The sequence below is a fragment of the Phaethon aethereus genome (genome assembly GCF_964289735.1).
Source record: "Phaethon aethereus genome assembly, chromosome: 8".
In the NCBI taxonomy this organism is placed as follows: Eukaryota; Metazoa; Chordata; class Aves; order Phaethontiformes; family Phaethontidae; genus Phaethon; species Phaethon aethereus.
In genome coordinates this window covers 15,633,045-15,658,137 of record NC_138584.1, presented here as the reverse complement: position 1 = coordinate 15,658,137, position 25,093 = coordinate 15,633,045, and the positions used below count along the sequence as shown (strand labels likewise).

General features: G+C 35.6%; 1 protein-coding gene across 4 annotated transcripts; it reads left to right on the top strand.

The window, feature by feature from the left end:
* Positions 1-1,073: 1,073 nt before the first annotated feature.
* Positions 1,074-24,882, top strand: PTBP2 (polypyrimidine tract binding protein 2; the record flags this gene model as incomplete). Of its 4 annotated transcripts, none has more annotated exons than XM_082002830.1 (11): positions 1,074-1,246; positions 1,651-1,794; positions 5,471-5,635; positions 5,712-5,822; positions 13,837-14,032; positions 21,656-21,795; positions 23,263-23,296; positions 23,729-23,821; positions 24,204-24,420; positions 24,524-24,601; positions 24,753-24,882. In XM_082002830.1, exons 1-11 carry the CDS (start codon positions 1,115-1,117, stop codon positions 24,880-24,882), a joined length of 1,440 nt encoding a protein of 479 aa, XP_081858956.1. In that variant the 5' UTR covers positions 1,074-1,114. The 4 variants fall into 4 exon arrangements, with proteins under 4 accessions (XP_081858956.1, XP_081858955.1, XP_081858954.1 ...); XM_082002829.1 differs by having other exon boundaries at positions 24,750-24,882; XM_082002828.1 differs by having other exon boundaries at positions 21,641-21,795.
* Positions 24,883-25,093: the final 211 nt, after the last annotated feature.

Sequence of the window (25,093 nt, the reverse complement as noted above, 5' to 3'; positions counted from 1 at the left end):
AGGTAGCTATTGAACTGCTGTTCTAATATGAAATCAGAGGATGTATAGCTCACACACTTGCATGTTTTATAGCCAGAAGTAGAAGAAGGGAAGTCTTAACACTTGCTTCTCTCACATTCTGTTTTCCATCATTTTTTTTCAATTTTTTTTTCTGGCCTTCTTTCCAAAGCCAGAATACTTCCATCTAGCTGGCTAGCTCTTTATTGCGTATGTTCAAGAAAAAGGAACTCAAGCTGGAATTTTTCTGGAATTCTGTACAAGAATTCTGTACAGTATTCCAAATAGTATAATTCTGGTGCTTTGTGCAATGAAGTTAGTGCTTCCCTGCTGCTTCTAGGAAAATCTTCTCTGCCTCCCCACCCCGCCCCCGCCCCGCCATGTTGGCTGCATCATGTTTATTAGTTGTTTTTTCCTTTTCTGTGGGTGAGCTTGTAGTTCGTAATTGACATTTTTGTACTTGGTCACTAAATTCTGAGGTTGTGGATTTCATCAGGCTTTTGTGATGTCAGTTCGCTGGGTCATCCCCTTTTTCCAGTGTGATCCTTCTCAGCATTAATACTGCTTCCTGTCTGTCTTTGATACTTTTCTTCTTTTTGTGTCTGGTTCCTTAGTGCAAACAATCCTTAAAACTCTCCTTTAGGTGCTCTTCTAGTCACTATTCACCACCATTTTTCTCCTTTCAAAAAAATTCTGGGTAACCTCTAATTGTTTTTTTTAACGTAATTTAAAGTTCTGATCCGAGCCTTTCTGAGACATAATTAATGTTCTGACAAGGTATTATACAAGATACTTCACTGAAAGTGAGATGAAAAGGATTTGCTGTGGTTTTTGTCTTGTTTAGAAAATGAGTTACCACAGAGAGCTGTTGAGTTAGTCTTGAACAGTTCACCTTTCATGAAACTATGTAACATTTGTCTCTTCATAATTTGTTCTGAACCCTTCAATTTTATTTAGATCAAATTAGGAAATGGCTTACTTAAAAATTATCTCGTATTTGTAATTAAAAGTGTTTTTTAATAAAGCACTAATAATATCAGTGGACTTTTAAAATACAGTCTGAATATGTCTTTCAGCCAATGGCAATGAGAACAAGAAGTTCAAAGGTGACGATAAAATGGATGGGGCGCCTTCTCGTGTTCTTCATATCAGGAAATTGCCTGGCGAAGTGACAGAAACAGAAGTTATTGCTCTAGGTTTACCTTTTGGTAAGGTAACCAACATCCTGATGCTGAAAGGGAAGAATCAGGTAATTTTTCCATTTTTTAGTATGCTTACTGTCTAATTTCAAAATATGCTGTTAAAATGCTATTGAAAAGTCCTATAACAGTAAGTATTTTTTTTTAAAAAAGCCTTTGTTACTTTTTTTTTTATGAACCTGTACGGTCTTTTAGTAATTTTGGTGGGGGGAACGGGATGGTTGGCAGCTACATAAAGCGAAAAAATTAGCTGTAAGATACTTAGTCCTGTGTCTTCACAGATTAATTTTTGGAGATGAAGTAGCTTAGCAAATAAATTTGGTATGTAGAGAATGACATCTAAAGACCGGTATATATTAAAATGTGTTATCAAACCCTTCAAGTGTTTTTTATATGCTGCTAATACGAAGATTATCTGCTTTGTGAATACTGAAAATTAACTGTTTAATTACAGGCGTTTTTGGAACTTGCTACAGAAGAAGCAGCTATCACTATGGTTAATTACTACTCTGCTGTGACACCTCATCTTCGTAACCAACCTATCTATATCCAGTATTCCAATCATAAAGAACTAAAGACTGATAACACACTTAACCAGGTATGTTTACAGTTATGTAGTATTGCACATGCAGACAATAGAAAATGAGGCATGGCATGTATTCTTGGCTCATGTGGCATATGTTTAAGTCATTTGGTTTTGTCCACGTTCTAACACTGCTGTAGTCTGACCTATGATCATTCCATTTTGTGACATTGAAGGGGATTTACTTTCTATGTGATCTTTCCATTATGATGAATCTTCTTAATGTAAAAAGAATGAAAAAGATTCTGAAGTGTCTTTTAACTTTATATTTTTTCATAAAATAAGTTTTCATCTCAGAGACTGTAGGATGAAAAAATCAACTTTCTGATTCTGACACTTGAGATTCTAATGGCAATTTGAATTTCCTTAGTGATAAAGACTAATGCCAATGCCTATTTAAGTGCTTTGAATGGTTGCTCTGGTAGCACTGGTAACCTCAGTTTGTGATCTCCAGTTTCTGGAGAAGAATACCGTAATGATTACTGTAGAGACAAATATATTTAACAAAAAAATGTTTTGCTCTTGCCGCTGTAGAACCTATTTCAAAATAAATATAGATACATATATCTGGTTTTAGTAGAACAGGAAAATTAGCCAAACCAATGTGGTGACTGGTTCGTACAAATTATAGGCGGTAAAGAGAGACATCAACTTACCACAGGTCAGATGATTATATTAAGGTTAATTTCTTACGTTTTCATTTTGATGTTACAAAAGACAGTGTAAGTACCAAGTTACAGTTTCTGTTACTTTTATCCTGTTTTAGGTAAGGTATGTAAATAGTTAAACTATACCTGTTACCGTTAAAAACAATTTCAGGGTAATCTGTTGAAAGTCATTTTGGTTTAGATCAAATAGTGTGTTGGATTTTCCTGTTGATCTTTCTAAACATTCCAGTTCCTTAAAATCTTTTGATAGTTTGTCTTCTAAAGGAACGTTTTAAAAATCGAGATTCCCCCTTCCCCCAAATAGTCAGTTGTAAAGAAAAATAAATACTTTCATTTACTTTTCAAAAAAAGAGAATAGAGGATGAATTCTGTCTGCACATATAGTGGATGGACATACTCCTTTAAGAAGCTTTCTCTTATGTTGTCCTCTGGCTTCAGTGGTGATACTGTTTTTATACTTAATGTGTCCACCTTTTCAACGTATAGGACATGCTGACTTCTCAGCAGCTTTTATGCCACCATAATGCATTAATACTCAATTTTAACATATTCCCTATCATCCAGGTCTCTCTTTAATTTAGAACTAAATAATATAAATAGGGACTTGGCAGTAAGTATTCTGTAAATAATATCTCATGAGGCATTCTATAAAACACAAGATGGTTGGATATTCTTTTTTTCTGTAAGGAAAACTAAAAGTGGTACAGGTATTGCTTGGATTCTGCTTGCTTTTTTTTTTTTTAATACTCAAAAACTGAAATTTTTAATCTGTATTTGAAAGCTTTCTCATCCAGCTGAATTAATTTTGAAATTATCTTTTTCTGGATGTTCAGGCAGGAAGATGTGAAGAAGTCAGGATGTTAGTACATGTTACTAGAAAGATAGGATAAAAAATTGGAGAAAGGTGCAAGTATCTTAGTTATGAACAACATAGAAAAAAAAATGACTTAACCAAGGGGCACTTTAAACAGCCAGGCCTTTAGAAATAAGGAAAGTAGGAAAACTTCCATTAAGCTATGCTGTTCTGAATTTCTCAATAATAGTAGCTTCCAAGATTATTTTTAGTTATGTGCTCAGAATGAGTTGGCTCTGAATAAACAGATTCAAAGGTGACCATTTAAGTTTTCATCTCAGCTTTATAATTCTATGAAAATCCTTTTCCTGCGAGACATCAAAATACTGAGAAGAGCATTTAAACTCGGATTTAAAACAAACATCTCTTACCTTGTTTCATACAGTATTTAGACTCGGAAGAATTGAAAATAGAATGACCTCTGTAACTGTAATTCTCTTTAATCATCAGCCTGTCATAAATGCATGGTTTTAGTCTTTCTGCACAGACCTGACAACATTTAGAAATAAATGTTATAATCTACACTGTTCAAAAAGTATATTTTAATTTCAATTTTGCAAAAATAAGGAAAAAGCTTTACATACTACTCAAATGTCTTAAAAAGTGGCTATTTATGTATGATTCTAAACATTATTTTGAAGTTGTTTGACAAAATTCTCATAGTAATTTTATAGATTTTTATCCTTACTTGCCAATGTTAAGTCCTGTATTCCTTCATGTATTCACATTAACTTTAATGGGATGAAATATGATAGATATAGATATATATAAAAGCATAGATGGATAGTGCTAACAAGGGCCATATTTAAAATTGGCTTCATAAGTTTTGCTTTTTTGGGTTTTACAGTCTAAACTTTTCCAGTCACTTTAAGGAGTGAGTTGTAATTGATAATGTGCTGGTTCTGTGCTTGTAGAAGTAGGAGGAAGTAATTACGCAACTCACACAACTTTCAAGCTGGCCAGATATTTGGCTATTTCATAGATTAGGGAAAAAAAGAATGTGTTGTTATCAAAAGATGTTTTTACAGAGTTGGAGTAGTTAATGTTAAACATAGAGGTAAAATTTGTTTTCCCAGCTAGTGTTCACCAGGTCTTGCCCCGCCCTCCCCCCCCCCCCCCCCCATTTTCCTTACTCATTGATTCGTTTCAGTATGAGGAGTACCATGTAAGTTGTGAGACATGAAATTGTATAGTAGCTCTAATACCTTTAAAATATGCAGTATGTGTTCATATGGTGGTTATTATTTTTACCTAGCATGCTCACTTGTGTCTCTGTTTTGTATCATTTTGCTTCATAAGGTTACTGTAATGAAAGTATTAAATGGAGACCCTTTTTTCTGCAATGCTTTTTTCTCAGAAAAAGACATCTAATCTTTCTGATACTGTCAGTTTTGGCAGTGGAAGCAGTTACATAGATGTGTGTTCTTGTGATGTCATCATGTGTCTAAAACCCTGCTTGTGTTTAAAAACCAAAAAATCCCCACACATGGAGAGGATTTGCTTTTTATGAAAGAGGGTAGATAACAGACACCAGTTTGTTTACCTCTCTGTGGATACTAGTTTCTGATGCTTGTCGGTCTGGTCTATTATTTCATTGTGTCAAAACTGGGAAGTTTGGAAGTACTACTTTAGCCTTATCCCTTCCTATCAGAGCCTTCTACATTATTAAAATGGCAGTGAAATGTTAACTGTAATGCAATCGCTTGAAAAATAGCATAAATATTTCTGGTTTCTGTAGGCTTGGGGTTTTTTTGTTGCCTGTTTTTCTGGGTTTTCTGTTTGGTTTTTTTTTTCTTTAGAGGAAAGAAAATAAGTCTGTAAAGAGTCTTGACACCTACAAAATCCTCACTTTCTTTATACTTACTAGTAGGACAATAAGCTTGCTACTAGGAAGATTGATATTGGTGCTGTTTGAAGCCCCTCCTTACTGTGACATGAGGATTAATTATGTTTTCATTTTTATTGTCTCTTCTCACAGAGTTGGACTGCATTGCATTTGCATTGTGTTAATGTCTGTAGCTCTGAGTTTTATATAAGTGGACTATTCTATGTTTCTGAAGTTAACTATATTAATGTTGCTAACTAATTTCTATCCATTATCTTGAAATACTAAAAAGATCTCTCTCTCTCTCTCTCTCTCTTTTTTTTTTTTTTTTTTTTTTTTTTTAAGCGGGCCCAAGCTGTTCTTCAGGCAGTGACGGCTGTGCAGGCAACAAATGCTCCCATTAGCGGGACCACTGTTAGTGAGAGTGCAGTGACTCCAGCTCAGAGTCCAGTACTTAGAATAATTATTGACAATATGTACTATCCAGTAACCCTGGATGTTCTTCATCAGGTAAGCCAAATTTCATTTTAACTTGAGCTATGGTTGGGAGGAACCAGTGTGTAAAACTTTACAATGTTTTTGGCAGATATTCTCTAAATTTGGTGCTGTATTGAAGATAATCACATTCACAAAGAATAACCAGTTTCAAGCTTTACTGCAATATGGCGATCCAGTAAATGCACAGCAAGCAAAACTAGTAAGTATAGTTCTCTTAAGGCTGGAGACTTTCCTGTACTCTAAGCATTTGTAAAATGTTAATATAACAGAGTACTGACCTTAATAATGTGTCATACTCCTCCATTGCTTGTGTGAATTTGAGAGGTATTTAAAAAGTAGCTGGGAGTTATTATATAATGTCATCATATTGCATAAAATCAGTGTTTAAAGATACTACGTCTAAAGAATTGTATACATCTATAAGTATGAACAAATATTTTAATAAGACTGCACAGAGATGATAAAACGTGCGAGACTACAATAGTGAAAATGAAAATAGTGAAAACCAGAAGTAAAACAGTAGGTTGTGATGTTGATGCATAATTAATGCACTGTAAGCAGCAAATTTAGTAAGTCCATTGGATTATTGTTGGTAAACACTTCCTAAGCATCAAAACAAAAATGTGATAGAGGTTTGTGAAAGTATTTAATTATAGCATCATTAAAAAAAATAATCTGGACTTCATTAGAACTGTAAATACCCAGAAGGGAGAGTACAGTCTTACTCATGGGACCAGACTATGAAGAAGCTTTGCAGCAATGACAGATGAGAGCAGGATCTTACTTTTGGTTTATTGGAAACTCTCCTATCCTGGATAGGAGAGGCAAGAACAGGTAACTGATTTTATTCATCATATCAGGAGAGGGCCTGTGGATAAATTATGACAAAGATCAACAGCATATCATCTAGACCAGATGTTTTGAATTAATTGTATGGGTTATGTTCACATCTCTGGCAATAGGAAAGTTGAACCAAAGGGGAAGGCTACATTTTCTTTTTATTACTATTTTTTCAAGTGATAAATGGAATGAATTTATATATTCAAACTTTTACATGCAGTCTGGGTTTGTGGAAGGCTGATTAAAATTGATGTGCTGGTTAAGTGTTGCTTGGCAGCACAGAAAGTGCTTACTGCCCATAGATGACAGAATAGCTGAGAACTTCAGGAAAAAGTGAAAAGCTTACACCTCAAAGCTGGCAATGAATATCTCTTAGTAGAGGAAAGAAAAAAAAATAGGCTTATTTTTTTGTTGCAAAAAATGACTATATTGAAATAAAGGCCTTCATTAAGTGGTGGATGATGGTCATTTTTATCCCCATCACCAAATGAAATACTGACTGTTGATGGAAAAAAAACATGAGGTAGTCAAGACAGGGAATCACAAAAAATGAGACACGTTTTCAAAAAGCAGAGTGTAAGTTTTCACGCTATTGAGAAAAATAAAGTTAGCCAGGGATAAGAAGATTTGCAGCTTGATTTATGATGACCTACTTTAAGATAATCTACTCTTGAAAAGCAGTCTGGAAATATTTGTAGATTAGGAGTACAATTTAAATTGGGGATAGCCTTTTCGAAGATTAATAGTACCAAATATTACATTGTGTCTCAGGGTAGAGGGAGATGCAAATATGTCACTGTAATATGTAAAAATTTGCTTGGATAGGATACACCTTTCGGGTTTTGAGTAGGTTTAAAACAATAATACAGAAACTAGACCTTTAACCTATTATTGCTGCAAAAATTGACTGTAGTCATTAGATTCATATTTGAAATATTTGATAAATGGATGCTAATGTGTTTGTTGCAGAACGTGGCAATTCAGTCTTGGTTTGTGTTGGAAAATTACTTTTCAGTAATAGATGTTAATGCTGCTTTTGAAGTGCATTTTGAAAGCAAAATATGACATCAAGTGATAAATCTTTTGACTTTGTTTTTTGAGTCTTGCAAATATTATCAGAAGGTTTAATGGAAAAATGGCATCTGTGGAATGGACTGTAGTGATTTGAAAATTATCAGTGTAATTCTAGGAATATATTACAAAGAAGTGACAAAATAACGAAAGGATGAGGTATGTAAAAGTATGAAAGGAACCTAGGAATCTTGCTGTTGTTGACTTCTCACAAACAGATACTAGCTCATGGAATACTGTATTGGTCATAATTAAAAAAAAAAAAGCACGTATTTGTTTCTCCAGTTCTGCATGTTTTCATTAGGGTAGCTGTTCAGTAGCAGTAGGTTATGTGTGAATGACTAAACTTCAGAGAATAACAGTGACTGCTGCATGTACAGTCATTGTCCATATGGTCTTGGAGCCTATCTTAGGGACAAATTGAAATATAATTCATATTTTATTCAATCTATACATAAGCAGACAAAATGCTAAGAGTCTTGCCAACTGCAAGTATTGAAGAATGCTAAATTTGAAGGAAGATTTGATTTCCCCACTACCCTCCCAGGCTACATAGAGTAAAATAAGTACAGTTCTTATGGTTGAGCTACTGTGGTAAAACATGAAGTGCCACCAAAACAAAAATACCTAAAGGAAAGAAAGAGTCAGATGGTAGGAGAAAACCCTTCAGTGTAAGTACATCTGGAAATACAGTAGAAGGAAGAGGTGGCTGCACTTAAGTTGCATGGAGTTCAAAATTAAAAGCATAGTAAAAGTGTCAAGAAGTTTTCAATTTGTTTTCAGTCAGTTGTTACTATAGAAGATAATGGGGAAATTTAATTTTCCACTGGCACTCTTCACAGGAAATCAGAATGTGGCCTTAATAGAAATTGAAGACTTATTAAGGAAGTTAAAGAGCAATTTGAAAAACTTGAGTGATGTAAGTACCAAGGAGAGATGCTATTCATTTGAAGGTTCTGAGAAAATAGTGACACTGACAAGAATGTACAATATGAAGCCTCTAGCCCTATGGGACCACTTTTGCTATTTGAATGAGCAAGTAGTGAAAAATTGCATTCCTGCTCCACTTGCTTTGTGAGAAACTCATTTCCTGTAAAAGCAGATTATGGCTATACTGATTCATGTTTCATCACCACCCTCAGATTGGATCATTATAGTTCATTATACCGGCAAGTAAAGGTGAAGATGACAAACTTCAGGTTCTGTATAATGCAGCAGTCTAGCCAAGGGCTGGAGAAAGTACTAAGAATGTGCAACAGTAGAGCACATTGAACTACTGTGCTTCTCGGGATGAAACAGAAGGGAATGTCCTGGAGATGTCTATATGCATAAGGAGATACTCTTAAGCATCAAAAATAGATCATTTTCGTAGTAGATGATCAGTACCCTGATAAGCATAAGCAGCAAACTTAAATATTTGAATACCTGTAATCTGGTATACCAAAGAGAGATTAGAGTGCCAGTGTTCCTATCTGGCTAATCCAGAGTGTTGCCTTGGTTTAAATGCACCAAAAGTACTCTTGCCAAATCTTGGATATTGAGTTATTAACGCCTCATCTATGGAGGATTAACTGAGACACATACATAGTACATGACAGTCACGTTGACCCAACATGGGTTAAAAATATTACAGATCTAACTCGGAGTTTCTGCTATAGTTGTCCCGTTGGTCCTTACTTGGCCCGCAGGTGATTCGGAATACCTCTACAGAGATTCTGTTGAAATTTGACTCTACATGCAAGATGTCTTCCTTCCAGTTGTTCTAAGTGATGACTTCAGGGCAGCTCTGCACTGGTAGCAGTCTGCAAAGGATCTCTGCTAGGCTACTTTGCCCTAACATCTGTAATAGGAACTTCAGGTAGTTGTTGCCAGAATGGAAAGCAAGGGCATCTCCAGATAAGATCTTCAGGGCAATTATTCATGAGTATTGTATTAAGGATTTTCAGGCATCTTAAATCCTAAGGAGCACAGTTTGTGCCTGGAAATGGTAAGTAGTGTTCAGGGAAACAGGAGAGCGCTGGGTTGTATCCATTGTAACAGAAAGCTCAGGAAGTGCAGCAACAGTGTGTGACTGGATTTTCCAATTTTGTGGAAGAGAGTAAGATATGCAGCTGGTCCTTCAGTCAAGGAACTGCACACACACAAAAAAATCTTCCTTTTGAAGAATGGAAAGTGTTTTACATATACTTTTTAGCCACATAAACTTCTCGTATCCAAGACACTTGTCTCAAAAGAAATTAATTTCATTCAGATGTGTATCTGTAGGATGCACTTGGGACACATGTATCCCAAGAGAGATTTTCCATATGACTTTCAGTTACTTTAAGGTAGTTATTTGAGCTGGAGTGTTTTTTGTAAGGATTATTCTGCCCCGCCCCCCCAATTTAATTTTTCTTTATCAAACCTTGGTAAATGCTTTCAGCCTCATCCTGCAAGAGATCTATTTCTTGTCTTGGATCGTCATCTTAGGTGCATATAGTTCTTGACAGAGAGGGGCAGATAAAGAATATTGTATTTAATTCACATATGGTACCTAGAAGACAGAGAAGAGCACAGTTTGGGAGATGGAAAATGATTTGATGTTTTGATATTCTCATTTCCCGGTTCAGAAATAGAGCCCAGAAATTTAGCTTCCAGATATTTCTGGAGACACATGGCTTCGAGCCATAACAAATAGTGTAAGTGGCACATCTCTTACTGAATTGTAGAGGGCTGCCTTGACCATCTCCTGTAGGGATGTTTCATTCCACAGATGCATGGTATATACAGGCTTTAGAAGAAGCTCATCAAAGCATAGTTCCTATGAATATAACACTTTTATAGGGTAACTTTTCCTTCACAGGGATTTTCAGGCATCTTGAACCCTGAAAGTAGAAAGAAGAGCAGCTGTTTCTAGCCATTACATTAGAAAGCCCTTCATTCAGGGAAAAGCCTGAGAGAAGAAGTGATTCTAAGAATGTTCTTCCTGTGGTTTGAAGCCTACCGATAGATATGACACTTGCCTGCATGAAGCTGCATCAGGCATTCGGGATGTTACAACATTTTGTAACTTTGTAGAGTGCTTTTGCCATCTGAGATCACCTTTGCTGTTGTTATCACTTCTCTCAACATCCACGGTCACATTGGGAAATGAGAGATCCTAGTGTCATGAGTCCATGTTGATGAGATAGAAATCTTCCTGTCCTTTTTCAGAAAAGCTTGTGTGTGGTTGATTACATCAGTAGCAGGAGGAAATACTTTTTTATCAAACTTTTTTCTTCCCCTCCCCCCCCCCCCCATTGGAACAGTCTCTTGTCTCACCTTTTAATCTGTGGGATCTTTTCTCAGCAGTTTTCGTCTTTTCATCTTCCTGGCTGCTATGAGCAAAAAGAGAGGGTGTTTTGACATTATTTTTAAAAAATGGGAGTGTATTGTGTTTTCTGGTGCAAACCTCCATTACACTGATGGAGGTATTTTCATTTTTACTGTCTGTGACAGAGTCGTAGCTCTCTGTTCTGGATCATTATGACTTCCCAGGCTATTTCTGCTCTTTTCTGTGTTGTTAAGCCTTGCTTGCTTATTCTTGCCCTCAGTGAAAGGTGCTGCCTTGAGACATGAGCAGATTTTGGATTATCTGTGAATATAAGCCTAGTTGTTAAGCCCTTTCTAAATATTTTGAATGTTTCTACTGTAGTAGTTGTCTTAGGAATACTAGCTTCTTTCCAGCCAACTCCACTATTTTGGAACTTTCGCTAGTATTGAGGACTGTGATTTTCTTTATTTCTGGTTTGCTCCCTTTCTTAACTGCCATAGCTGATGTAGAAACATGCAGTATACGTAGTTATTAGGAGTCATCTTTTTTTGTTTGATTGTTTGGTGTGTGTTTTTCTTTCTTGTTTGGGTTTTGTTTTTTGGGGGTGTTTTTTGGTTGATTGTGTGTTTTTCCCCTTCAGAAAACAATCTAAGTGGCTGAAGAGAAACTTGTACAGGTGATAGTGTGTTTGCACTATAGAATTCATGCACAGGGGTACACTGTGCAGTTGAGGTCATTGTGTCAGTTCTGAACACTTTATCCTTGTGCTTTATCCTTGCGTTATGTGTCAGTCTGAATTGAGAAAGGAATTTTTGTTTATTTTACCACTGTTTTCTATTAGTCATCTGCATTTTCTTACTAGCCATCTTGTTTGTGTGCTTCTAAATACCACGTGTTTTTTCAGGAATCTGTCTGCTGGCAAGGTCTTGGCAGGAGGTGAGCCACTCACCAGAATCATTCCCCCTGCCCCAAGAAAGTCCAGGAGGAGGGTACTTCTTAGTAACAAGGGGGAGGAAGGGAAGGCAGGGGCCTGGAAGTGATTCAGTATCATTACAGTCTTAGTATTGCATGATGACATAAGTTTGGATACCTCTCTTGTCAAGGCTTAAGTAATGGGTTTGGCAGCACAGGCAAGATAAAGAACGATACTCGCATTTCTTACTGTCTTTGGCAATAAGTAAGCTCTGGCTGTGTAAACTGGACCTACCTTTAATCCGTATCTTAGTGGATTGTAGAAGGAAAGAAGTCTTCTGAAGGTGATGACTGATTCTCAGTGTATACTTTTTTACATGTGTCCAAGTAAGATTTTTTTTTTTCCCCCCCAAATACCAGCATTAGGAGTCTAGGATTCTGCTTTGCCACTGTGTATAAAAGAGCTTGCAAATTCTGTGTTCTGTAATGATGATGCCCACCACCACCCCAACAATACAGAATTAATTCTCAGCTTGTATTCTGTGAGTCAGGACAGTAGATTTTGCTGTGCCAATATTGCATAAAGCATTGTTTAAGCTGAGTTTCAAGCAGAGGAGTTTTCTCGTTTAATTGCTAAGTATTTGTTGAGACAATGTCTAGATTGTCAGGTTTCTATACTTTTTTTGGTGTGTATTATTTTATTTTCCCATTAGTTGGAAATTCTAATACTACTGACTGACTTATTCTTTTACATTGAGCGCTAATGGTGGTAATTCTTTTAAGTGATTTCATGAGCCCTGGAGTTGTCAGCTGTGGTAATACATTTTGTAGAAGGGGACAACCTTTCTGGCCCAGACCTAGCAGAGAGGTGTCTGCAGGATGTTCTGTTTCCAGATGCATCACTGTATGAGAATAGCTATGTTGCTTCCATACCCAGCAGGCATGCTAGGTTCATGCAGTACTTCACTCAAAATATGAAGTCCTACCAGAACGTGAATGTGTTGGAAAGTGCATTCCAGATGTAACCAAGCTAGCTGTGCAAGAGCTAGCTCAGGTCCAGAAGTGGTACATTTCAGTCCAGCAGTAATCAAGAGAAACCAAGGATCTGCATTTTGTATTTGGAAGTGTGACTTACTTGGTTTTTTCACCATGTGTATAGATAAGGTAGTTTTATATTTAACATAATGAATTGATTGAATGGATTTTTAAGCTGTATCTTCACTTCCTAGCATTTCTTAACAATATAAACCAACTAGGTTACAAAAATTTCCGTTTTTTTTAATCTCTCATGTTTAGCTGTTAGTGCTTCAAATGAAAGGAAGGTATGCCCCAAATGTAAATGGAATAAAATCCAGGTATATCAGTTTGCCTAGTATATAATGAAGATGGACAAAACATGCATAATTAAGCCTTTTTAGAGGGTGTTTTCATAGTTTGAAGTGGTGTCATGTTAAGAGTTTGTGTGAATTTCACTGTTAATAGGCATTCTTTCAGAAGTACCAGTTAATTGTCAAAATAGGATTTTTTTAAAAAAAAGTGTTAGTAACATTAGGTTAGCAGATAAACTTGCTTTTCTTTCAATTTTGGCGCCTTTAAGGGGAGAAGGACAACGTGCAGGAGCAATGTAAATATTCTGCTCTAACAGATAGCTGTGTAACATGGTGTTTATGTCTAGAGTTTAATTTTTTGTTTCCCCCTTAGGTCAACTTTCCCTGTAAAAGAGTATTTGTGTGGGTTTGGGTTGTTGGGTTTTTTTGTTTGTTTGTTTTTTAATTTGAGAAATTTATTTGGCATTATGTCTGAATTAAAGCTGTACTATGGAATAGAGGTTAATTAACTATATTCAACAGCCTAACTTTTAAGTTTGACTGTATTAAAATGTCTCTTGCCACTTTGGTGCATAAACAGGTATGAGGTATGAGAGGCTTCCTGGCGTCATGTTAAGAGAGGTTAATGCATTTTAATCTTAATTGGTTTTAATCTAGAAAGTAAGACGGATAAATATCTATACCCTGACCTTGTTTTTAAAAAAAAAAAAAAGTTGTGCAACCAACCTGTATTGTGTATTTTTTTTAAATAAATTGACTCCCTTTTCCAGGCCTTAGATGGTCAAAATATTTATAATGCTTGCTGTACCCTACGGATTGATTTTTCCAAATTGGTGAATTTGAATGTCAAGTACAACAATGATAAAAGCAGGGACTACACTCGTCCTGATCTTCCATCTGGTGATGGACAACCAGCGCTGGACCCAGCTATTGCTGCAGCATTTGCAAAGGAGACTTCTCTTCTAGGTATGATTCTGACCTTGTTCTTTTATATTGCAAAGTCATTTGATGAAAATGTTTATTAATCCTTCTAACAATTAAAGATCTTAAATTGCGGTAGAGTCCAAAGGCCCCTTTGGGGTTCAGTCTATATTGTGATCTGAACTGTAGTAACACAACTATATTGTCTTTGGAAGTCCTGCATAAATGAATGAGAGAATGCATGACAAAATGAAAAATGCACAAAGTGTAAGGAAAAGTCAAGTTAGTTATACTTTTATTCCCAAATCTGTCCTCCCCTCTTTCATGTGTTCCTGTCCACTGCCACTGCCCACCTTGCCTACCCTCCCACCCAAGTTTGTAACAGACTTAACATGTATTGCATGTTTCATTCATGCTAATGATTACTTTTAATATTGGATTATGAAAATAAGATTTTGTTGGTTTCCTTCAATGAGGAAAGACTATGCTCTTTGCTTAAAAATAAAGGTGCTCGTCTCTGGTTTTTGTAAATAAAAGGAAAAAAAATCTGTAATTGTACTTCTTGTACTATGGTACATGAGTTCTAATATCCTGTCAGCTTTTGAGTTCATCAGAAAACATAGGTGAAACGCTCTGAGAAAGATACGGGTAAATATATCTTCTGACTATTAGCAAAATAATTAATGCATGCTTTGGGAGAAATTTAATTTGTTTTTTTAACTTACCACAATTCATGGCATAAGTGTCACTCCTACTTCTGTCAAGTGGCTGTTCTTCGGTGAGAACACCTTTCACTCTTCAAAATTTAATAGTACTCAGACATAATCTCATGACTTCTGTAAAACCTGATTTCTTGTGTTGTGATCATTGTTCTTCCCACTTAGTCTTTTGTCTTTTTTTTGTTTCATCATTTCCCATTTTTCTTCTAAAGAAAACATAAGAATAACATGGATTTCATGCCCTGTTTTTTGTGCAGGATGGGCCAACTTGGAGTAAGCCAGAGTTAATGTAGTAAAGAGAGGCTTCTGTTCTCTGTGTGTTACAGAAGTTAGAAGGCACTTAGTGAACAATATGAACCCAGGAAAAGGGTGAATATTGTAGTTAAGGCTGCTGAATGTTGCGTTGTATCTGCCCTTTTCCGAAATCAGATTACTTGAAGGATGCATTTTGTATCTAGTTGTAAATTCCACACACACCTCGCACAAATTTTGGAGTGCTTGATTTCAGATCCACCAGTATGACTTACAAGGTGGCGTATCACTTGTAGCTACAGCAGAAGTTTTGGAAAGTAAAAAACCATAAGAATCTAAAGTCTCTGAGGAATCCATAGCTAAAGTTTATTTTCTTTTTTTTTTCTCTTTTGTCTTCCCATTGTTTAAAAATTGAAATCTCTCATTTCATGAGTTGATAGGGAAGATGGATGAGTATTTGTGAAGAAGTTTGACACCATAGAGATGAGTGCTGTAGAAATGCCCTTGAGGCAGTTAGTAATTATTTTGTCAGCACATAGCGACTAGAATATAGACATGGGGCTGCAGTATGATTAGTAAGGAGACAAAAACAAAGTAAAGCTGCTGCTTATTAATATGAGACCATCATATTAGGTGTTGTAAGGCAGGGATTTAGGAGGGGAGAGAGTTAAAAGATTCATGATTTATAAAACAGTGCCAAATGCAGCATTGCTTCTGTAACACTAATTCTGACACTTTCCTGAATCCTGAGAAGTCACTTTCTAGTCTCAGGCTTACTAACATATTTCTTTGTATATAATGCTTATAGTATGCATCAAATTAACAAGTTTAATTTGGTTGGCAGAGTGGACTTACACTCTGAGGATGTTTGGATCATTGCATCACTTTAGATACGTTTAATAATTGGGAATACTATACTTTTATACTTGTGACTTTAGCTTCAGTGGACTTCATGCTCTGGTGTTTTAGGCTTGAAAGTCACTTAAATGCTTTTGTAAATTTTGTCTACAAAACTGCGTTATTTTTCTAACCTTTTGATTTTAATCAGACTCATTCTTTTGTGTATATTAAAGGTTTTTGCTAGTAAAATTATGAAGATCACAGTCATATTAGCTAATTAAATATTTTAATTCTTGCTCTCTGGATGGACCTCTTTAAATGCACTGTTTTTCCAAGCAGCAGGAAAATAAAAGGTAACTTTCATTGCAGTTGTGAAACATTTTCAGAGCATCAGTGAAGTCAGTCATACTTATTTTGAGTAGTGGAGATTATATATCGTGGTTGTTTTTTTTTTCTCTGTAAAAGCATTCATTGTTTTGAAAGAGACTGAAGAGAGCTGGGTACATTTTCTAACTCTGTTTGTGGCCGATTGGGTGAACTTTGTATTGTAACTCTGCATCATCTATCAAATAGGGGTGATGATACAGTGATCTTCTGTTGTTGTTGTTTGGGCTTTGGGGTTTTTTTCCTAGTTGCCTTTTTTGTTTGCTGAAAAACTTTAAAAAAGTCTCCATAGTACTATTGGTGCCTTAGCCATTTGGATAGTTGTCAAAATGGGAATTGTGCTTGTTTGAATATGGAAGAACAGGGTTCTCATTCTGGGCTGCTTACTGTGTAAAAAGGCACAAAATATAAGTAACATAAATAAGAAAGGACAAAAGAAAAACCTCAAAAGCCTAAATGGCCACTTGTGCATGAAATTTATAGCTGCATTTTTGTTCAGATACTCAAAAAGGAGAACGGTGTGAACACTTAAAAGTTCAGAGAGATATAAGATGGAGGTTGGCAAACTATGATGTGTGAAATATGGCAGAATGATAGCAGTGACCTTCCTCCTGCTTCTTTTTTTTATCTTAAGATTTTATTTCCTTTTCTTTGCTTTTGGAATTTTTGTAATGTCAGTGAAGATATCTTCCGAGTATATTCAGTCAGTGTGTCTGTTGTGCCCTATTCACAGATAGTTCCCAAAGGGCGTGTTTCTCCATGAGAGTGGAGCTCCGTTTTGAGCTTAATGTGGTGCTCTTCAGGTCCTTTTGCATGCTTGAAAAGAATACCATAAGTTGAACGTGTGGCATTCTTGTTAAAATTCTTGCTGTAGCTGTTCTCTTGTATGTGTATAGTGAGGTCACTAACTGATGTGGTAAGGGCTCAGTTCTGACTTTTGCTTATGTTATGCTATTATATGCTGGATAGTTTTACAACTTAAGTGCCTTTTTGTGTTGGCTTGTTAACAGTATACTGTAATTCATATGTCAGGAGTGAGGTTTAGGTTTAACATAATTTTGTGAGTAGAGTTTTAGTGACAAGATGTGAGTCTTACTAGTCTTGGTGTTTAAATATGCATTAATACTAAACCATTACATATTTCAGTTTCCTTCTGGATGGAATTAACCCACCTCTTCAGTAAATGTAACTTTATAATGTAGTGTAGTGACACTTGCAGCTTCATAAGCTGTTATGCAGAGATTTTAAAAGGACCTGCTATCTCCCCCAGACTCATTCAGGCTAAGTGTAAGAAGCAGGCCAGTAACAAGTACGAAAAGATTGTGGTTAATTGACATAAAGCCATAAGAAAGGTTCATAGCAGGACTGGGGACTAAATCCAGTTCTCAGTTATGCAACCAGCTTCTGTTGCCTATGGTTTTCACGTGCAAGTTCATAATATATTTTTAATATATTTGCATCTCATTAAAATGGCATTACTAATTTGCATTTCAGAAGTCATGCGAAAAGGTACACTGAGGGGGAAGAAATAACGTGACATGCTGTGTTTAAAATTTATTGAGGAAAAAGACCTCTCAAAAGGCTAGGAAAAAGGGCATAATATTTATATGTTTTCATTAATATCCGGAAAAAGCAAAAAACCTGTTATCTGTAATTGTTGGAAGCTAAAATAAAGCTAGTGACAAAGCTTTCAAATACTGGTTGATAACGTTGACAAAGTGGGTCACATTTCTAAATAGTTTCAGATAAGTCCTCAATTCTTAAATAGTGTGTTGCATGCTAACTAATATTCGTAATACAAGTTGTTCTTATTTTTATTTATTAAAAAATGTTGACTTGCTTAAATCACAATGGCAAATCAGAGTGCAGTGGAGACCTACAGGACAAGAATTGTGTTTTCTGTGGGTTTATAATTTGTCTGACCTTTCCAAGAAATGAGATTTGTGTGCTATGTAATCGGTTAGAAACATATCAATCAAATAGATCATCCTAGCCCGCATGCATCATTACTCATTTGTCTACTACATCCTCAGCCGTGATGAAATAAGGTGTCAGAAATCTTTGAGACTGTAAATTGGAACATCTTTTCAATAAGTCTTGTTATCTTTTGAAAGAAGGAGCAAATCACTAATGGACAGAATGGGCTAGTTTCGAATGAATTACCAGAAGCAGATGGTTGATTTTAGTTTTAATTTTTTTTTTCACCTCACATATGAAAAGATACACACTTTCTCTCTTCCCTCCCCCCAAAAAAGTTGCAGGAGATCTTGCAGGGAAAAAAAACCTTTAAATAGCAACTGTATTATACTGAACCACAACAAACAAAAGATTTAAAATAAGAACTACTTATAATTGCAAATACTAACATGTAATAACTTTATAATTGCAAAGAATTATATATATATAATTAAAATAATATAATTGCAATAATATAATTGCAAAATAATAACTTTTATAATTGCAAATACTAGTATGTAATAGCATGTAATGACCTTAATTCCAATTTAGATATTTGTTTAATATTACAGCTGGAAATACCTTTTTGTGGTTAGGGCTCCCACAGCTTTATCCCTTGCTGTCATCGCTGGCTTTCTTTATTAGCACTTCCCACTAATGCCCTTTCTTAAGATTCTTATTAAGTTCATCTATTTCAAAGGATCATAATTGAAAATATTTTCATATGAATGCTGTTGTTAAAAACAAATATTAATTAATCTTCAGCGGGACCAAAGAATGTCCTGTAGAGACTCGGATGCTATGAAGAATTTTGCCTTTTAAAGTATGAATTACTCAGCTGTGCTCTGCCTGACTATGGAAAGACCTATAAAAACTTCACTAGCCGTCCTTAGATTCCTTTATTCCTAAAAATGCTGGACTGGCTTAAAGCTTCTAAGGTTAGGGAGAGGTGCCTGGACGCACTGGAAGATTTGAAATGCTCTAGTATCTTGGCACTTTCTAATACCTAAATGGTAGCTATTGACCTAATATAAAATAAGTTGTTTCCCTTCAGGTGGTCATCTGTCACACCTTACTGTCATTCTTCACATTTCTGTCTGTATGACCTCTGCAGTAGCTGAGGGTAAATAAACATGACATTCATCATATGCAATACAAAACACTCAAAAGTAGATTACCAAAATGATTTTTTTAAAGTTGTTTGAGGAGTTTGATATTCACAGGTTTCCTGAGTATTACAGTCTGATTTTGGGAATAAACTTCTTTACTCCTTCCACAGTGGTACTTTCTTTAACTGCATTTTCTATTAATTGTTTTTTCTTGAAAGTAAAGGTATATTCTTCAGCTTTAACACAAGAGCAAAACACGCATTGTATTTGTTAGATTTTTGTCTTTCTATTAAAATATGTAAGTATATAGTTCTACACTTGCCTTTCAGACAAAATGGATCTTGAGAAACAAAAATGCTATGCTTGGACTAGCAGTGGTCCATCTAATTTCATATCCGTTCTCTGACAGCTAGTGTTATTTCTGCGTTTTTTGATTCAAGACCTAGCGCAGCCCTCATAACAGATGATCGTACAGTAGCATACCTGGGGGGAGTGCTTTTCTAACCCCCAGGTAGTTAGTGCTTGGCGTACGTGATGAAGCGTATATTATGTCACTTTATTGGCTATTTAATGTAACTGGCTGTTGTTTCCATAGACTGTCTAATATAGTCTCAAATCTATTAAGTGTTTTTGGAGGATGGAAGGGAGAAAGACAAGATCGGTGTTTTCATTCTTTTTATATATTACAGTCAGTCCCACAAATAACACATATAATGCAATAAAAGATCATATTTGTTGCCTTTTGATTCAAGTAGATTTTTCCCTTTATCTGGTGGTGTGAGAAATGACTAGAATTGTCAATACTCAGAACCTTCTATTCCTCTGGTTTGACCCTGAGTACTAACATTTTTAATCTTTAAAACTTTATCGGAAGCATTCCATATCTTTAATTTCCTTTCTTGGAATACTACACTTTTTTTCTTCTCTATGTGCTTTGACAGGAAATGACCAGAAAATATTTTTTCAATGCTTGATTGGTAATACTGTTAAGCGCTACTGCAAATTAGTAATTGATGTCCTGCTCCCTTTGAGGGGTCATTTTTCCAGCCCAACAAAATATCTCTGTCTCTCTTTTTTAATTACTTGTTTTTCCACAAATTTGTATAACAAAACATAAATAAAGAGGTGGAATGTAGAAAGAAATCTTTTCTGGAAAATAAGAAAAAAAATGGTAACCTTGCTTACTCCCCTCTTTTTCTACCCCTCTGTGTTGCCTTTAGATACTAAATCTGGATTTTTATTTTTTTTTTTTAATTAATGGTTGAATATATTTACTATTATCTGCTTAGTATTTGGACATTGACTGAAAGTGTAGAATTTATTTTTTCTTATGACTTCCTTTAAAATAAAACTTAATGTGGCAAGGAAAGTAGTCTTAAGTACATATTGGAAAGGATATGTTTAGACTGTCTATATGGCATACTGGAAGATTGGTCAAAAGTTCTGTTAGCTTAGCATGATCATATAAACATTCCAAAACACTGAAATCTGACAACCCAATTACAGTAAAAGAAAATAAAATAATGAAGTTACGTTTCTTTATTGTTTTTTTACACATTTGGTATGTCAATGTCCTTTTACAGAACTCTGTAAAATGTGCAAATAAAATTTTGATCAGATACGATAAAGCTGTTCCTATATAAAGTAAGTACAGTGCGTGTGTATCACAAGAACCTTTCACAGATCCTGGGAGTAGCGCACTTGCCTAGTACCCCAGTGACTTGACCACGCAAAACCAGCAGGTCTCTGCAGGATCTGAGTTTCCTTGGAAGAAGAGATGTAAAAGCACAGCTGAAGGTTTAGCTAATAGTAGCATGCTGCTTCAGGGAATTGGATTACAAAAGCCACAGAGCATAATCATAATGCTACCTTGAATCTTGAATTTAGAAGGTTGCCTTGTCACCTCATTTATGTTACGGCTTTGAGAGATATGTAGTCCTTTTCACATGAGCAACTCCAGTGTTTTATATTTAGTCTGAAGCATCAAGTTGAAGTGAGGGATTCCTCTTCAAAGGGTGATGGAAAATAAGGTTGTAATGATGCAGACGGCACAATTAGTGTTTATTCTTACTGATTTGATTAACATTAACTTTAGACTATTTTGATAAACTAGGCACTTTAAGCATGTTGGAGTACAGTGGAAACAGTTTTGGTGCGCAAGAATGTTTATTTGAAAAGAAAGTACTCTCTACACCTCATCATTTCTCTGAAGACTTGATCTGAATGAAAAAATTCACATTTCCTTATATTAATTTAACAAGCCTTTGAATGACTTTAATAATGGGATGGTCTGCTTTGTAGAGTGTTGTATGCAACATTTATACTGATATAGGTACTTTTTTTTTTAAATGACTTGTGTGTGTTTCGTAAAATATGCTTTATTTTAAAATTAGGGCTTCCTGTTGCAGCTGTTCCAGGAGCTCTGAGTCCTTTGGCTATTCCAAATGCTGCTGCAGCTGCTGCTGCTGCTGCTGCTGGCCGTGTGGGAATGCCTGGAGTTTCAGCTGGTGGCAATACAGTCCTCTTGGTTAGCAATTTAAATGAAGAGGTCAGTGAAACAATTTTACTACATGCGCCCTCCCCCGCCTCACCCCCCCCCCCGTGTCACATTTCATTTGTCAGTATTTTATAATTTCTTTGCATTTGGCCTCTTACATTTGGATTTTAAGCTCAAAGTATTTTTGCTGTTTTTTTAATAATCCCCCAAAGTTAATTTTAAAGCCATTATTGTTAAATACTTTTGTTTTCCCAGGTAGCTAACAACTTAAAATGTCCTTTGATAGTCGGCTACCTATTTTTTCTAAGAAAAATGTGGTAACTACTGCATGTTTGACACTTGAATTGACAGCTTTATTTTTAAAAAATAGCAACTATGCTTTCTTTTGCAATTACAATCACATAAACTACAATTTCTGTTTTGTTTCTTCTAATTGTTTGCTGTTTCATTTCATGCTCGTATCTCACATTTTAAGGTCTTAATTTATGTGAACTACTCTAACACATTTTTCTTTGAAGGTTCTCCCAAAGATCTTGACGAGGCACTCTTCCAGTCTCTCTTAGTAATTTTTTTTTCTTTGCAGTTACTCATTTGTCTTTAAAAAATAATAAAAAAAGTGGTGGCAAAGCGTTTTCACCTTAACTGTATCTTTCTTGCTAACTCTGAAATCTAAAGGGGTTTGTTTAGTTTTGCACTTTTACTGTCCTTTACATTTATTTTGGCTGTGAAAGCTGGTATGAAATGTGGGAAGTTTGTATCAGTCTAGCTGTTCCATTTTTAACTGGCCTCTGTCACTGTAAATCATTAAGCTTTTTTTATCATCTGGTACTATTTTGTCATCCACAGTCTTGCATGTTAAAATGTTTTAGATCAGAGTGCCATTTTGAAAGATTTTTTGCCTGCATTTCATAACCAGCCATGCTTACGCAGTTGAAGTTCAAAGTTCAAAATTTCTATTGCATGCTTTTTTTAATTTATTTTCATGTTGAGATGAAATGCTGTAGTTTACTCTTGATATGAATGTACTTTACCCATATTTGTCTTGGGTGACTACATTTTACTCAGTTTTTCTTGTACAGTACATAAACCAACCATTTTCTGACCAAATTCCTGCATTTCCTATGTACTGACCTATATTTTATTTTTTTTTTTGTTCCCCACTTCCTTATTTTTTTTCTTCTGCATTGCTGTATTCCCTTCCCCATTTCATCCTTTCCCCTTTGTGTTCAACTTCCCTTTCCTTGCCTTTACCCAATTCCCGTGCCCGTCCCTGTCTTACCCTTCTCGTCGTCTTTGTCTACGTTCCCTGTCTTCATTCCCTATGTTCATGCTTCTGTGCTTGAACAAAATGTTCCTCGGACCAACTTGCCCCAATTAACCGCCTTGAAACCATGATCCATGACCACCTCACCATTCTGCGGGAACCACCCTTCGTTATGGATGATCTGTTCATCTCCGCTCTTCCTCGACTCTTCTCTCTTCTTGTCTTACGCTGCTTGCTCTTCTCTCCTTCTAAAGATGGTTACGCCCCAAAGTCTGTTTACCCTCTTCGGTATGTTATTGTTAGCACTATACTTTTATTATTGATTTGATTTTGTTTTGGTTTTTTTTGTTTGTTTTTTTCACCTTAATTCTTATTTGTAGCTAGCACTTTGGCTTAAAGTTGAATAGTAAATCTTTTGCTATTTTTCTTTTGCTGTTTAAAACTCTCCATAGACACAGATTTTCTTTTAATGCATGCTAATATATTTTGCATGGTCTTTAATTTAATATCATTCACATAGCTTTGAGGGTTTATCAGAAATTATTCTTTTCAAGATTCACTATTCAAAATCTTTATCTCCTTTATTCATTTGTGAGAGTGTTGAGTTTGAGTGAGTGATCTTGTTGCTGTCTGAATGTTCCATTGATATGTCAAAATATTACTTAGGTAACTGGCTTTAAAATGAACTTTTTCTTTTGGGTTACCTTTGACTTTGGAAAGGTGTTTATGGTGATGTGCAGCGTGTGAAGATTTTATACAATAAGAAGGACAGTGCTCTTATACAGATGGCTGATGGAAACCAGTCACAGCTGGGTAAGATTAGTTTTCTGTTTATATTCCCATTAGTCTAAGTACTTGAAATTATGCTGTGTAAAATCAGGTGAAGGAAGCATGTTTACATTTGTTGTTTTGTCTTGGATCCTGGTTACCCACAAGATCCAGAACCTTACTGCATGCACTTGTATTACAGAAGGTCTGTATAGTATCCTAAATGAATTCAACAGCTGAATCACATGTGATGGTCTCTAAATAAAACTAAATATTCATGCAGATTCTGCAGACCTAGTTCTTGATTCCAGTCTTTCAGCACATTGACCCTTTGATTTGCTTGTGTGTTTTTCATGTTTGCCTGTGTGATGTGCCACAAGCTATTGAAAAGTAACACTGAATTGAGTAAAATTCTTGTCTTTTTCAGCCATGAGCCATCTTAATGGACAAAAAATGTATGGAAAGATTATCCGGGTTACCCTTTCTAAACACCAGACAGTACAACTACCTCGAGAGGGACTTGATGACCAAGGGCTGACTAAAGATTTTGGTAATTCACCTCTGCATCGCTTCAAGAAACCTGGTTCCAAAAACTTTCAAAATATATTCCCTCCTTCTGCAACACTTCATCTGTCCAATATTCCGTAAGTGTTGGCTGTCAGTAAGCCAGTAGTATTAATGTGAGTCACAACACACTGAATTTGACTAATAATTTCTTGCTTATGCTTGTTTTCTTTCTGTCTGTAGGCCATCAGTAGCAGAAGAGGACCTACGCACATTGTTTGCTAACACTGGAGGCACTGTGAAAGCATTTAAATTTTTTCAGTAAGTAACTTTTCTGTATGTAGCGCTAAAAAAAACCTGCCTAAGTGCATTTTTGCAGCATGTCTTAAGGAAAAGTGCATAGATGATAGCAAACATTAGGAGCAACCCCTGTAGTGTTCAGGTTCCTAATGCCATTATTTTGTTTCAGAAGAGATCACAAGATGGCACTTCTTCAGATGTCAACAGTAGAAGAAGCTATTCAGGCTTTGATTGATCTTCACAATTACAATCTGGGAGAAAATCACCATCTGAGAGTTTCTTTCTCGAAGTCAACTATTTAAAAAGGCAGATTGAAAAATGAGGGTGTGTTGCATTGTTTGGTGTTGTCACCTATTGACTGTTCAGGAAAGTGGGGACCAGAGTTTGTCTTCTGTTGTTTTATAATATTTTTTTCATGCTGTTATCATTCCTTGGTTGTTTTAAAAAATAAAAAATTTTAAAAAAACCCTAAAAAGCAGTGATACTAACTGCTGTTGTTCAACTGTTGTTTAG